General features: G+C 42.2%; 1 protein-coding gene across 1 annotated transcript in view; it reads right to left on the minus strand.

Annotated features, from left to right (window-relative positions):
• HMGCLL1 (3-hydroxymethyl-3-methylglutaryl-CoA lyase like 1) overlaps window positions 1-16676 on the minus strand; it is a 134742-nt gene that overhangs the window by 104227 nt on the left and 13839 nt on the right. The window contains exon 2 of the mRNA XM_053286436.1: window positions 551-628. Coding sequence (XP_053142411.1) covers window positions 551-628 — 78 coding nt within the window. The remainder of the gene's footprint in view (window positions 1-550; window positions 629-16676) is intronic.

The following is a 16676-nucleotide window of genomic DNA, read 5'->3' on the forward strand; positions in this document are numbered from 1 at the left end:
GATCAAGTCAAGCGTATGGCCTGCCATATGTGTATGGGACCAGAAATCAGTTGAGACGAGCCCATGGTCATCATGGAGTACATGGAGCTGGACCAGACAAGGTGACCTCAGCATGGATGTTAAAGTCTCCCATGACTAACAGCTGTGGGATCCTCGACACCACATCCAAGACCACCTCAAGCAGCTCAGGCAGGGAGTCTGTTAAACAGTGGCATCACTGTTAGATTAAGGCTCCACTGGATCCAAGCCACTGGTTGGACTTCAGAGTCAATTAAAGACACATTCATTTCTGTGAAACCCAAGTCCATACACCCATATAAGCCACTGATTTATTGGGGCTTCTCTGCACGTAACCAATATCACACTCACTATCATTTATTTTTATCACCTTTAGTGAAATGGTGTATGAAACCGAGTGAAGAAGAAGGGACATTGCCAAAATGGAAACTTTAACAATGTGAGCAACTTACACTACTTTCAGGGCATAATATAACATTTCAAGATCTAAAATGTCTACTTTGGAACATTACAATACTGGTTGCTAAATTACCTTTTCATTCTGCAATCCATCTCTTGGACCAACTTCTACTATTTTAACGAATTCAGGAAATCCACTTGTAAGCAATTCCTGAAATATAACATGAAATTTATATTTTATCTTAACACATAAAAGATTAGAATTTAATTTGTGCTAAGGCCCCCTTCCCCAGGGCTTTGCCCAGAATTTCCTTTCCAGTACTAGGGACCAATCCAGGAATGACTGACTGACTGACCCTCCACATTTAACTATCCCAATTTGTCCACACAGAATTAGGATTTAGGAGCAAGGATTTCAAACCAAATATAATTAGAAAGTGTGAGCCCTTGTATGTAGCAGTAAACAGTCTAGGATTCTCTGAACAATAACATCTCACAGTACAGCTCTTACAGAACCAAGAAATAGATTTGCAGGCTCTTTTAATGAATTCATTCTAGGACCTTGTGCTGAATACTTTTGATCAGGAGGTCAGTGACTGGAAACTGCCTGGCCCCAGGTATCAATCCAGAAGTGAGAAAACTGCATGCAGTTTGTATGGTTTCTAGCAGCTAGTCTTGCAGGGCAAGTATACTGGAAGTGGCCAGTGAGGCTCTCACTCTTCTCATTAGGATCTTCCATCAAAATTAATTGATACTAAAGGCCTTAGACGCAAGCTAAAAGCCTGTTGGACAAACAAAACAAGGGCAGTCACAAAACATTTAAGATCTGATTACAAGATTGTTTCTATAATCAAACAGCTATATGAAACAGCTGCTATAATAAAGAATAATTCAGTATGGAATGCCAGTAAGCTAAGCTCAAACACTGGCCTGCTCTATCTAGGGATAAGAGCAATCAGACAGATGGTAATGACAGGCACAGCAGCAGAATCAAATGCCAATGCCCCATGAGAAAAGCTTAAGCTGCTTGACTGGCCTTTCCCTTCACAACCATTGCCTTCATTTCATTACATTCCAATGGAACAATTTGTGCTTGGAGGAGCTAGGATTTGCATAGATGCCAAGGTAAGAATCAGGAACTCATTTCGGTTGAAAAACACACTGGTGAGGAGGAACTTCAGAAGGTTCACTGATAAACTAATCTCTCATCCAAGAAGTACCTCTTAAAGTCACATGAGCAGCAAAAGGGAAAAAATTCCATTTTTGTCTCTAGAAACTGAAGAGGAGTGGAACAACCCTGTCCTTTTGTAGCCTCCACTCACATTTTCTGCCATAGGTATTATCTGCCACAAACTGCTACAAAAAATAAATTAAGTCCCATGTAGTAACATCCTTCAATGATGTTAGAGTACGTTAAAAAAAATTAAGTGCCTTTATTATGCTTTTATGTGATCGCTGTAAAAACAAATGGGAAACAGCTGTAGGACATCTCTGATCATGTGCAACATCTGGCACGCTAAACCTTTCTTGGACCAAACAGGGCCCATACTTGCTGAACCTATTTAAAGTAGAGGCAAAACTTTTCTCATCTGCCACATAACATCTCCCTCCAATACATGTTTAGAGTACTTTTAATGTAAGTGAAAGACCTCCTCACAAATGACATATATTACATTTGAGAGTTTCATGATTATCAGATAATGGCGCTTACAAGACAAGTGCCATATTGGTGATATGAACATATCTGTGATGGAAACAAGGGGATCAAAACATACCTTAAAAACAGAGTGCATTCTAAATGCATATAAACTTTTATTGTCATAATTTTCTATAAAATGAACCAAATCTTATTGCTGACTGATCACATGCTGTTCTGTAGCACATATCCATTGCCCTGCACACACAAATGCTTCCTTTCAAAGGCTTCCTTTCATGCGTTTCTGTATTCTGAAAGACCTTTTGGGAAATATATTAATATGATTTCAGTTATTCACAGACAGCTAGAAAGTGGTTTGCTTGTAGCTATCTCTTAAATATGCTATAGAGCATTATTTCCTTCTGTTCTCTATGACAAATCTCTGCTGCTTCCTCTTCTCTTGGTCAAGATAATGGCTGACATGCTTCACAACATTCTGTCTGCCTTGTAACAGAATGTATATGCAATTTCACAAGAGCACTCTTGTACAAACGAGGGAAATTGTGCAAACACAACTGTGAAATTGACAGCCACTGGAAATAATGGCCACCAGTTGTGAAACTGCATTCATGCAATTCCCTACACTCTTGTGCAATTGCACATACATTCTGTTAGAAGGAAGATGGAACGTTGCTCAGTATGTCAGCCAAACTCTTTTCTTCAATATATGAGTGAGGACTCTGTGGCCATATTCAAATGTAATGGGGGACTGGAGTTGGAGCGACCTGCGGTTTCCTTAAAATTACATCCAAACCCAGCCAACTGCGGTCCCATCCATGGCATGACCCGAGGTCATGCTGATTTTATTTATTTATTTATTTAACACATTTGTATACCACCCAAAACGCAAGTCTCTGGGCAGTTTCAACAATATAATAAAAACAACAGATAAAAAGATTAAAACATTACAACAATTAAAATTAAACATTAAAACTACCAAAACCACAATTAAAACAGTATCTAATTAAAAGCCTGGGTGAACAAATGTGTCTTGACTGCCTTTTTGAAAGTTGTAAGAGATGGGAGGGCTCTTATTTCAGCAGGAAGTATGTTCCAAAGCCTCGAGGCAGCAATGGAGAAGGCCCATCCCTGAGTAGCCAACAGACGAGCCAGTGGCAACTGCAGACGAACCTCTCCAGATGATCCCAATGGGTGGTGCGGTTCATAGCAAAGAAGCCGTTCTCTTAAGTCCCCAGGGCCCAAGCTGTTTAGGGCTTTATAGGTTATAACCAAAACCTTGTATTTTGCCCAGAAACTCATCAGCAACCAGTGTAGATCTTTTAAGATAGGAGTGATTTGGTCTCTCCAAGATGACCCAGAGACCAACCTGGCTGCCACATTCTGGACCAACTGCAGTTTCTGGACTATGTACAAAGGTAGCCCCACATAGAGCACATTGCAGTAATTAAGTCTGGAGGTGACCAGCAAATGTATTACTGTTCTGAGGTCATTTATCTGAAGAAATAGACTCAGCTGGCGTATCAGCTGAAGCTGATAAAAGGCACCTCTGGCCACTACCTCAACAATTGATGAGACTCCAATCTGAACCCTTGGTTTGTAGTGAGGTTTAGCTTATCCAAACCAATGGTCAAGGGAGCCTCCCTGCCATCCAAATGCAGCATTGGAGGCTACATTCAGCCAGACTGGAGTTGAGGAAGAAAACTCCTCCCTCTCCCTCCCTCCCTGATTGGCTGTGCAAGCTGCCCTTCAAGCAAGAAGGAAGCCCACACAGTCAGCTCCCCCGCCTCTCTGCCATCTCAGTGACTACAGAGAGAATGCTCTCCTGAATGTTCGAATGTGGATGGGAGAATGCGGTGTGGGGTGTGGAACCCCAGACACACTCATGGTTCCATGCAAATTCAGCCTCTACCAAAAGTAGGATTCAAGCTAGGGAAGGAGTCTTCTTCCAGTGCTTTCTTGCCATTACCATGTATGTCGTGAACAATAGTGCCACTTTCTCTGCAAATCTCCCAATTTCCCACCAAAACGTTTTAAAATGCATTACACACAGTGGGCAACATCAAGATTAATTAGGCATGACTAAACACCATTGAAATCAATGAGACACATTAGTCATGACTAATTTAAGTCCCATTAATTTCAATGGGAATTACTCGTGACTTAGTCTGAATGTTGGCTTGTACGTTTTTAAAAGGCAGCAGTGAGGTGAAAATGATGGAAATGAAAATTATGACAAAGGCCTGGTGACACCGGAGATGTAGTAAGGCTAGAACCAAAGATGAGGACTTCAGATGCAAATCTAGCAGCTTCATTTGGCACTAAATAGGACCATCTTCACACCTTCCCAGTGGCTGCTTATTCCTTCCTGGACACAAATCAAAGTGCCTTAAAGCCTAAATGGTTTGGAACCTTGGTAACTTCTACCACATGAGTCTGTTGTCAAAAGATGGCTGTGAAGCACCTTGGGGTCCTTGATGTAGAGGCTTTTATTTGCATCCATGATGCTCTACTTTTGTATATTAAGTACCTTGGGGTCCTTGATGTAGAGGTTTTTATTTGCATCCATGATGCTCTGCTTTTATATTTGTAAACGAAACAAAGCAATGTTTAAAACCCACCATAAACTTTGAACACTCTCTTATTCAAAGGAAACCAAAGCTTGTTGCACCACCCTGAATTTCTCAATGCACATAAAAATGGGGAGTGATTAACAATATACTTTTCTCTGCAGAGCCAGGATGATACTGGTTTCTTTTACTGTTTCAAAATCTGTTTATAGAATGCATTAACCTCATTTCCTTACAAACCTCAAAGCAGTATAAAATGTTAAAAATATACAAAACACACAAAGAACAAGACCAGTCCAGTAAACAACCTGAGCATAAAAATCACTAGATCCGGTCAGGATACTTGAAAGTCCATCTAAAAATTAAAAGCCAGGAAAAAATTGTAAACACCTTAGCCTGGTGGTTAAATCTGTACAACAAAGATGTTATCTGATAGACCTCCTTGGTAAAGCTGCTCCATAGTTACATTAACATTTCTTCCTATATTTGATCCAGCAAAAGACATTCCTGTTCATTAAAGATAATGAGCAGTTCCTGAATTAGATAGTAGGTCTGTTAAGTGGTGAGTACTATGGGTAAACTGTGGAATATCAACAAGGAAACTGTTTACATGAAAGGCCAAGCGCCTGGAGCATTGAAGTTTTCCATTTATCAGGTGTTGCCAAAGAAGAACAAATAGCATGTAAAACCAACTCAGAAAACAACAACAACAACAAAAAACCCCAAGCACCTCATGCTAAGCAGAAAGTAACATTTTGTTTCTCCCTTTCCTCCACCGCCCCATTTTAGCACGAGAAAAAAGCACTATCAAGGTCCTCCATGGTGCTATCTACAAACAATCCTCACGGAAATATTTCCCCTCAGGTTATAAATGGGTGGAAATAGAGGTTTATAGTAGAAAATGCCACTAGCCTCTAATCATGGAATTACAGCCTTCTTAAAATTACCCCAACTGTAAGCAAATCAAGCAAACAAACGTTACAAACATACACATCCCCCCATGCAGCTGCTAATAACTTCCTGGTATGTAGGATCTGGACATTCAGAGACATTTGCCGAGCCATTTCTCACAATCTGTGAGAAGGGCTTGAAGGGGCAAGAGGAGGAAGACTCCAAAAGCTTACCTCCCCCGCAGATGATCCTCTCTTTGTTGCTAGGTGGGTGGATCGCCCCACCCTGACGATTACTGGCTTCTGCCAGCAGCAGGGAGGTTTGGGAGCCTGGAGGCCCCTGGAACTCCCATTATCCACCATGTGAGTATGTGATGCATTATGGGGAGTATTTCATCGCTGGCTGGGAGGCCGCTGGTGTGTGGATCGTGCACAGAGATACACAGCATCGACACACGAACAGTTAGCCTGGGCTAATGGCACATTTGCACCTTTAACCCAGGCTAACAGCCATGGCTCCCTTTGTGGGTTTGCTGTTCCCATGCTGCTGCTGGGAACCGCACAGCTCCTGGCAATTCTCACACTCAAGTAAAACTGGACTGGGCTTCCCTAGCCCAGTGTTGGCTGGGCATGAGAACAGCTTCAGTTTAAACAGGGGTTTGGAGAGGGGTGATTTCAATGAACACCGCTCTCATGCAATTAAAAGACATGCCAAGAGTGCAGTGATGTCAGTGAGGTGACGACGTCCAGAAGGGTGCATTCTCAATGCTACCCAGATGTTATCACAGGTACTGGGCTGTGTTTATCTGAGCTGGCTCTAGGTCATCTTCCTAAACAGAAAAACCTGACCACTGCTATCCTCAAAACTCCTGCGCACTCACAGGCCATACACATGGCCATTTCACGACACAATTTACCATACTGATGTGTTGCAAAATTCTCCTTTCCTCTTAGGAAACACAATACAAATGACAAAGATACTTAGGAATGAGAGGGCTCACCTTGATATAGTTTGGTCATCTATATGGACTCCCATTACATAAAAACATATTGTATTTACCTGATTCCAGGACTAGAAATGGTACATGTCTAAGCATGAACTGTACTTTAGGAGCAACCAAAAGAAAACCAGAGGTAGTTAATAGAAATGTGTCTGCGGCAGTACGGAAGAGAAGCAATGCAGAAACTACAAATGGAGTATACTTGGAAGCTGAATGTAGTTTCAATGCTGACATCAGCAACATCAGAAGAAAAACAAGTAGGCAAACGTGTAGCCTTTTGAAGACGGGAGAATTTCATGTAAGAAGAAATTGCCCCAAGTACATAACTTTGAGCATACAAACATAGCAGACAGCAAGTTGGGACTCTCAGAATGAGAACATTATAGGGAAATATAAGGCAATAAAATGGTTCTGAAGATCTAAGCCTTTTAGTACTAGAAAATTAAGACCATATTTTTGGGGACACTGAATGCCAATAAACTGATTACCAGAAATAATAACAGCTTCTAAAGTCCATTAGAACAAAAAACTTCCACAATAATAGAATGCTCCAAGGGATATTTGCTGATCTGAATGCTACTTAATTTGGAAAATTAATGTAACAAAGGACTGAATCCCATCAGGAATGCGTATATAAGAGGAAGCAGATTTTCTTCTGATGTTCTGGGCTTATCTCTGTTTCACCTGCTCATGTACCAAAGAAACCCTTCTTCAGATCTTCTATGGGCAGCTTCACACATTACTTTTTCTTTTTTTTAAGTGTACATCTAAGATCTTGGAATTCTACACCAAAAAATGTACAGTATGGATGCAGCAAACATGTTTTTTTCATAGAGATACTGTTATCAGAAAGTCAGGATTGGCTTCATATCCTTGTGTGCAAAGTGGCCCTATGCCTCTTTAACTGTAGCTGGCCAAGTGCAAAGTGTTCAGAGGGTTAGTGTTCCCTAACTAAGCTGATGGACCTGTTTGCACGGTTGGCATCGGAGTCATGCAGATTGTTGGTGGTAGGGGACTTCAGTATTCACGATGGGACTGGGTTGTCAGGAGAGCCTCAGGAGTTCATAGCAACCATGACAACTATGGCCCTGTCCCAGGTGGTCTCTGGACCAACACACATTGCTTGTGACATGCTCGATATGGTCTTTTACAGGGTGGTGTTCCATGGGTGGGGACTCCTGTTATTTCTCCATTGCCATGGATAGAACACCATCTGGTTAAGGTAGGACTTGCAACCACAACCCACCTCTGTAGGGATGAAGGACCCATTTGGTTGGTCCACCCAAGAAGGTTACTGAATCCAATGGGATTCCAAGAAGCCTTGGAAGGGTTTTGGGTTGGCTCTGCTGATGATTCTGTTGATGCTCTGGTGCAAACTTGGAATATCAAACTCACTAGGGCAGTAGACACAAGTGCTCCTACGCATCCTCTTCGACCTAAAAATTAGCCCGTGTATTCTGAATAATTTTGAGAGCTGAAGCAGTGATGTAGACAACTAGAGAACAAATGGAGAAAAAGTAGACTCAAATCCAACAGGTTACAACATAGAGCACATCTTAATATCTAAGCTCTGGTAATATGCTGTGCAAAGAAGCAATTATTTTCTGCTCGCATAGCCTCTGCAAGTTCAGGTCCAGTGGAGTTGCCTAGGGTTGTGAGAGGGCTAATACAAGCCCCCTCCCCCTTGAATCCAAATTTAGAACCATTGGTTTCCTGCAGTGATGCTTTTAATTATTTTTTAATGGACAAAATCTCTTGTATTTGATTCAAAATGGATTGTACAATTAGAGCAAAGTCTGTTATGGAGGTATCCAGCAACTACTCTTATGTGGTCAGACTAGATCACTTTCATTTTGTGACTCCTGAGGATGTGGACAAGCTGTTTTGGACTGTGTGCTCTCTTGACTCTTGCCCAACTTGGCATATTGTATCTAACAATCAGATAGGAACATAGGAAGACAGGAATCACATAGGAACATAGGAAGCTGCCATATACTGAATCAGACCATTGGTCTATCTAGCTCAGTATTATCTTCACAGACTGGCAGTGGCTTCTCCAAGGTTGCAGGCAGGAATCTCTCTCAGCCCTAACTTGGAGAAGCCAGGGAGGCAACTTGAAACCTTCTGCTTTTCCCAGAGAAGCTCCATCACCTGAGGGGAATATCTTGCAGTGCTCACACATCAAGTCTCCCATTCATATGCAACCAGGGTAGGACAGGTCATGCTAGATACCACAAGACCAGCTGTCCTCTCCAGAACATAGATTGTCTGAGAGGGTCTGGTAAACATCATAAATACTTCTATGATGGAGGGTAGGATGCCTCCTTATCCTAAGGATGCTATGACTTAAGGAGGCTATCATTAGACCATACTAGAAAAAAGTTACATTGGAACCTTCAGAGTTAGGCAAACATAGGCCTGTCTCTAATCTCCCATGGTTGGGCAGTTCCTCCAGACAGTCCCAGAGGAAACAGATTATCTAGACCCATTTCAAACTGGGTGGGCTATGGGGTTGAGACTGCCTTGGTTGGCCTGATGGATGATCTCCAATTAGGTATTGGCAGAGGGAGTATGACTCTGCTGATCCTTTTGGGTCTCTTGGTGGCTTTTGATACCATCAGCTCAGGATGGTATCCTTCTGGGTCGCCTGACGGAAGTGGTAAGAGGTAGCACTGTTTTGCAGTGGTTCTGTTCCTGCCTCTTGGGTAGATTCCAGATGGTGTTACTTGGAGATTATTGCTCCGTGAAGTGAGAGTTACTGTATTGTGTTCCACAAGAGTCCATACTGTCTCCAGTGCTCTTTAATATCTACATAAAACTGCCAGGAGAGATCATCAGGAGAGTTGGTGCAGGGTGTTATCAATATGCTGATAACACCCAAATCTATTTCTCCCTATCAACTTCATCAGGAAGTGGTATAATGTCCTGAAATGTCTCCCTTGAGGAAGTAATGGGCAAGATAAGGGATAACAAACTGAAATTGAATCCAAACAAGGTACTGATTTGGGGGGATCAAGACCCAAGAGATGGTTTAGATTTGCCTGTTCTGGAGGGGGTTACACTCCCCCTGAAATAACAGCAATGAAGCTTGGGAGTCCATTTTGGCTGTACAGGCTTCCTCCACAGGATTCCTCCTTCTCAGGGAGGACAGCTGCAGCAGCCAGTCAGGAATGGAGAGAGGGAGGAGCTTCCTACCCTCAACTTCAGTTCCAAGCAGCAGCAGCCTTCGGATGACATGGCTCTGCCTTCTAACTGCAGTTATCACCTGCAAAACCAAAGAGCAACCAAGGGTGCACATTCAGGCTTGTGGCTGGGAACCTCAGGTCACTTTCCCACATGCAGATGAGCACAAACTCCAACCTTTGGCGTGGCTGTCTGCAGTTTCGTGTGATGTCCAAAGGTGGCCTGAATTTCTGTTACTGGACTCTTTTTCTAATCAACTGAAATCTTTCCAGTCCCTCTTCCTGGACAGTAGAGTGCAAAAACTGTGAACTTCTGTCCACCCAAAGGTTATAAATTTGTAACCTGAGGTTTGAATTTTCCAACAGATGTTTCCTATATCAAAAGGGAAGTTTATGTTGATGAAGACTCCAGAAAGCAAAAGCAACAATGCATGCCATGTTTTATACAGGACCTCTTACAAACCTATGGCAATCCTGTCTCATTAGCCAATTGCTAAAAAAACCTGCAGTATTAAGCTGCACTGTTTCCAGGCAACCAGGCAGGGAAACTTTTGTAAACAGTGATTTGATTGATTAAGTGCCATCAAGTCGGTTTTGACTCTTAGAGACTAGATTCTCTCTAGTATGATCTGTACAGTTTTGTAAACTTTCAATCTATTGATGGGACATGCAGATAGGCAGGTGCACTAGTAACTTCTGTGGGCTTGTTTGCATGGCTTCATAATGTAATTCTAGTTTTGTTGGGCATCACCCAATCACTTGACAAGGGCTTCAAATAGCCTTGTTACGATATAACTGAGATTTCTCCTGCAATGGACAGTCATGTGCATCTTGTGTATCAGTCCTGAGGTTTTTTTAAAAAAAATACCTTGGCCATTACAGTTTCAGACATGGAAACTGATGCTATGTGCATTCTGTGATCCCAGTAATTGTTGAAAGAATGCAAAAACCAGAAATTCTGCAAGCCTGAATGAGTTGCCATCTTCTTTTCAATACAGGAGGCCCTCTTTATTCGTGGGGGTTCTGTTTCCACCTATTTCTGCAGATAACATGAAACCACAAATAAAGAGACCTTAACCCTATGGGGAATGGTGGGGTAGGTTGCTAATCACACAGAAATGTGCTGAAAATCACAAGAAAAAGCAAGGGGAAACAGAAATAATCATAGTACTTTGCTCTCCAGCAATGCCCACCCAAACTTACAAATCCTCCGATTTTTGTTCTTTTTTTTTTTTAGGGGTTTTTTCCCCTTGCAGAAAATGGCTTAGCATTACAAAATGGTGGCAGGAAATGACATCAGAAGTCATTTCCAGCCATTCAAGAACTGTGCTTAGGTGAAAATAACCTTATTTTGCCCCACGGATGAACTGGATCCCTATGACTCAGTCGTGGCTATGCAAAACCGTATGACTCAATCACAGATATACAAAACTGTGGGTGCCGGGACCACAGATAATGAGGGCCACATGTACACTTCACTTCCTAATAAACCTTATCTCACAATATCTCCTTATGTAAGAGCCATGTGAGAAATCATGAGAAGGCATTGAGTGCTCTAATTTCAAGAGTAGACAGACTACTCTTGGCATATAGCATAAATCCCTTGTTCTCGCAAGCTTTTAATTAGAATTAATTTTAACAATTTTAATTTGTTTTATACTGTTGTATAAACAGCATTTTATACATTATGCTTCATGTAATTTAATCTGATTTTTTAATATCTTAAATTTTGTATACCGCCTAGAGATGTTCATATCAGGCAGTATAAAATTGTTTATTTATTTATTTATTTAATAAATATACTGCCCTTCCAAAACTGGCTCAGGGTTGTTTACATCAAAATAAAAACAAAACAATAAAAATCAAAACTAAATCCATTAAAAAATTAAAATAATTTAAACAATACAATCATTAACATTACAATCATCTAAAACCAACCTTAACAATTTAAAACCATGAATCTAATTAAAGCCCTGGGTGACTAAATGTGTCCTCAGTGCCTTTTTAAAAGTTGCCAGAGATGGGGAGGCTTTTATTTCAACAGGGAGTGCATTCCAAAGTCCAGGGGCAGCAATAGAGAAGGCCCATTCCCGAGTAGCCGCCAGACGAACCTCTCCAGATGATCTTAACAGGCGGTGGGGCTCATGGTGAAGACGACATTCTCTTAAATACCCAGGGCCTAAGCTGTTTAGGTAATAACCAGCACCTTGTATTTTTCCTGGAAACATATTGGCAGCCAGTGTAGTTCTTTCAACACAGCAGTAATATGGTCTCTCCTAGATGACCCAGAAACCGTATTCTGGACCAACTACAGTTTCTGAACTATGTACAAAGGCAGCTGCACACAGAGTGCATTGCAGTAATCCAGCCTAGAGGTTACCAGCATATGTACCACCGTTTTGAGGTCGTTCATCTCAAGAAATGGACGCAGCTGGAGTATCAGCCAAAGCTGATAAAAGACACCTCTGGCCACTGCCTCAACCTGGAACACCAGTGAGAGGTCTGGATCCAGAAGCACCCCCAGACTGCATACCTGTTCCTTCTGGGGGAGCATGAGCCCATCCAGAACCAGCAGATCAAAATCGTCTCCTGAGTTCTGACCCCGCACAATAAGTATATCCGTCATCTGGATTCAGCCTCAATTTGTTATCCCTCATCCAGCCCATCACTGTCTCCAGGCAGGCATTTAGGGATGTTATGCCTTCTCCTGATGATGTTGACATGGAGAATTAGATTTGGGTATCATCAGCATATTGATAAAACCCTGCACCAAATCTCCCCCAGTGGTTTCATGTAGATGTTAAGCAACATTTGAGACAATATGGAGCCCTGAAGAACACCATAGGAAAGTTCAGGTTTAGAAGAACAACAGTTTCCAAGCGACACCATCTGGAATCTGCCCGTGCGGTAGGAGCAAAACCACTGCAAAGCAGTGCCTCCCACCCCCAATCCCCTCAGACATTCCAGAAGGATAGTATGGTCAATAGTACTGACAGCTGCTGAGAGATCCAAAATGACCAACTCCCTCTGTCAATTCCCAATTGGAGAACATCCATCAAGGCAGTCTCCACCCCATAGCTTGCCCAAAAGCCAGTCTGAAATGGGTCTAGATGATCAGTTTCCTCCAAGACCACCTGACGCTAGGAGGACACCACCTTCTCAATCACCTTGCCCAGCCATGGAAGGTTGGAGAAAGGCCTGTAGTTGCGTAACTCTGAGGGATCCAAGGCAGGCTTATTCAGAAGTGGTCTAATGATTGCCTCCTTAAGACAGGGAGGCATCCTAAGAATTGGTTGGTTGGTTTGTTGTTTGGATGGTAGATAGATAGATAGATAGATAGATAGATAGATAGATAGATAGATAGATAGATAGATAGATAGAATGCTGTACTCCAGTTGGGTAAATTAAATTGCATCAATGAAAGACAGGCAGGTGCCTTTTGTTATATAATATACAGTATTTTTAAAAAAACAACTTTTGGTTTAAGATGAGAATTAGAGGGTTTACCACTTTCACTCATACAAAAGTGTGGAAATTACAAGTTACAGCAATCAGTTACATTTTAAGGCTTCTATTTTCATATAAAGGGAAAGTTTTTAGTTAGTGCAACAGAGTCATGGGTCATGGTTCTTCATGCTGTTGCAACACATTTCTGGACACAGTGAGAGTGAGAGAGAGAGAGAGAGAGAGAGAGAGAGAGAGAGAGAGAGAGAGAGAACCATACCTACCAACATGCCCCTATTTTCTCATTGACCTGAATGGGAAAATAGGGACATGTTGACAGGTATGAAGTACTACATACTGGCCAAAAGAAAAGAGGTCACCAACAGGCAATAAACAGCTTCTTCTTAGGAGTTCATTCTGCTGTATTTTGGTCATTGCCCAAGGGATCTGCAGGACAAGGAGGTGCATTAAAACTGAAAAAAGGAGATGGGGGAGAAGATCCACTGGTGTGAGAATACACATTCATTCAGAAATCCCAATGCATTTTGAGCAACGGTTCTTTATCAGTGAAAAACTCTTGAAAAATAGTTGGTGGCTGACATTCAGCGCAGGATAATGCGGGCAGTTTTGCCCGTGCTGCTGTGGTAATCTACAGCAATGCTTAAGTGTTGCACAAATGCTAAAGAGTTGGATGGCTGGGAAATGAAAAGAGCAGCATATGTATTTCCACATTCTGTCCCTCTCTATTCACTTCTTCACTTAGGTTGGTGATACTAGGTTTTTGTTGCTTGCTTGTTTTCGTTTCTGAGTGTGTGGATACAAGCATTCATTCCGATGACATACTAGCTTTTATGGATTTAGCTGTGATCAGTTATGCATTCTGCTAAACCTTCCCCATCTTATGTTATTAACCTTTTTCACTTGCACGAACCTTGTATTTTGTTGCACTAACCTTGTATTCACAGTGCATGTTATTCACAAAGTATTTGACGTTTCTTATAAACTATCAGCATTACTCTCATACCAAAAAAAATCCAACTATCTGTGAACAGACACCAAATACAGGAGAAATTATGCAATGAAGAATTTCATGGTAGGGTGGGAACATAGGAAGCTGCCATATACACAGACCATTGGTCCATCTAGCTCAGGATTGTCTACAAAGACTAGCAGGAGTTTCTCCAGGGCTGCAGGCAGGAATCTCTCTCAGCCCTATCTTGGAGATACAAGGGAGGGAACTTGGAACCTTCTGGATGCAAGCATGCAGATGCTCTTCCCAGAGTGGCTCCATCCCCTAAGGGGAATATCTTACAGTGCTCATCTATGCAGTATCTCATTCATGTGCAACCAGGGTGGACCCTGCTTAGAAAAGGGGACAAGTCATGCTTGCTGCCACAAGACCAACTCTCCTCCCATTTATTCTTCAAAAGAATAAAATAATGTTTTATGTTGCCTGCCCGGTGTGAAGGTTGCGGACATCACATGGCATCTAGATAGGCTGTTAGGCTGTGCTGAGGAGGAGTCAGCTGTCGTGGTGCACGTCAGCACCAACAATGTTGGGAAACGCAGTTGGGAGGTCCTGGAAGCCAAATCTAAGCTACTAGGTAGCAGACTGAAGTCCAGGACTCCCAAGGTAGCATTCTCACAAATGCTGCCTGTTCCATGTGCAGGGCCAGTGGGAAAGGAAGAGCTGAGGGGTCTCAATGCATGGTGCTGGGTAGAGGGGTTTAGATTTGTTAGGCACTGAGATACATTGGGGGACAAGATAAGCCTGTACAAAAGGGATGTGCTCCACTTGAACCAGACTGCTGGTGCTTAAAATAAAAAAGGTCACAGAGCAGCTTTTAAAATGACTCCGGGGGTGGGGGAGGGGTAGCCAACAGCAGCAGGGGCAGTGTCCATTTCAGCACATGGTGGAAGGTGTGAGGGTGTAAATGCTTCAGATAAACCAGAAGGGGACAGAATAGAACCAAATAAAAAGCAGACAGAAGGATGTGCTAGCTGGTCAAAGAGATCAAATGACCAAAAGAAAGATAGCACTACCAAGTAAGAGATTCAGCAAATAGGTGCTTGTATGCCAATTCCAGAAGCCACTGAGCCAAGATGGGCGAACTGGACTGCTTGGTTGCTAATGAAAACATAGATATAGTGGGCATAACAGAAACCTGGTGGAATAGTGAGAACCAGTGGGACAAGTTATTCCTGGATATAAACTCTATATAAAGGACAGGTTGGGACAAACTGTAGGTGGAGTAGCACTGTATATTAAAGAAGGGATAGAATCTCACAAGCTAGAAAACCTAGGAAGACCAGAGTCCTTCACAGAAACTCTGTGGTTGACAATACAAGGCCTGAAAGGAAATGTGCTACTAAGGACATGTTATCACCCTGCTAATCAAAACACTGACAGTGACTTGGAGTTGCAGAAGGAAATCAGGGAAGCATCAAAGAGAGACAGAGCTGTAATAATGGGTGACTTCAATTACCCACACATAGACTGGGTAAATTCACAATCAGGTAGTGACAAAGAGGCCACATTTCTAGATATGCTGAATGACTGTGCTCTAGAACAGTTGGTCATGGAACCAACCAGAGAAAAGGAGACCTTGGACTTAATCCGAGTGGTGTATAAGACCTGGTGCAAGTTGTCAGGGTCTTGGAACCTTTAGGGAACAGCGACCATATGGTGAGCAAATACAGCATACATGCGAGGAGAGAATCGCCAAGGAAGTCTAACAAAGAGACTTTGAATTTCTGAAGAAGACTTCCATCAGAAATTGGAAGGCCGGCCTAAATGATGAGAACAGAAAGGGACAAAAACTCTGACAAAAGAAATTCAAGGAGACAATAAGGGAGGTGAAAAGAGAGTTTGAGGAACATTTAGCTAAAAGAATCAAGGGGGACAACAAAAACTTCTTTAAATACATCAGGAGCAGGAAACCTGCCAGGGAGGCAGTTGGTCCGTTAGATGATGACGGAGTGAAAGGAATTATTACCAAGGATATGGAGAATGCAGATAAGCTAAATGAGTTATTTGCATCTGTCTTCATGGCAGAGGATACTGAGCATATCTGTACCTGAACTGAACTGCTCAGTGACAGAGGCTGAGTCAGTTCTCAGTGAAGAACTGAGTTAGATAGAGGTGGCGAGAGATGATGTTCTAAACTGTATGGCAAAATTTAAAATTAACACATCACCAGGACCTGATGGCATCAACCCTAGAGTCTTCAAAGAACTCAAATGTGAAACAGCTGACATCATTGCAAAAATATATAACTTATTCCTATAATCAGATTCTGTACCGGAGAACTAGAAAGTAGCCAATGTAATACGGATTTTCAAAAAGGGATCCAGGGGGGATCCGGAAAATTACAGGGTAGTTAGATTAACATCTGTTGCAGGCAAATTGATGGAAAGCATTCTCAAGGATAAAATTTCCCTGCTGTAGAACCAGCATGGCTTCTGCAAAGGTAAATCTTGCCTCTCTCCTCTTTTGTTGTTCTTTGATAATGTCAACA

Source organism: Hemicordylus capensis, chromosome 1 (assembly GCF_027244095.1).
Source record: "Hemicordylus capensis ecotype Gifberg chromosome 1, rHemCap1.1.pri, whole genome shotgun sequence".
Classification (NCBI taxonomy): domain Eukaryota; kingdom Metazoa; phylum Chordata; class Lepidosauria; order Squamata; family Cordylidae; genus Hemicordylus; species Hemicordylus capensis.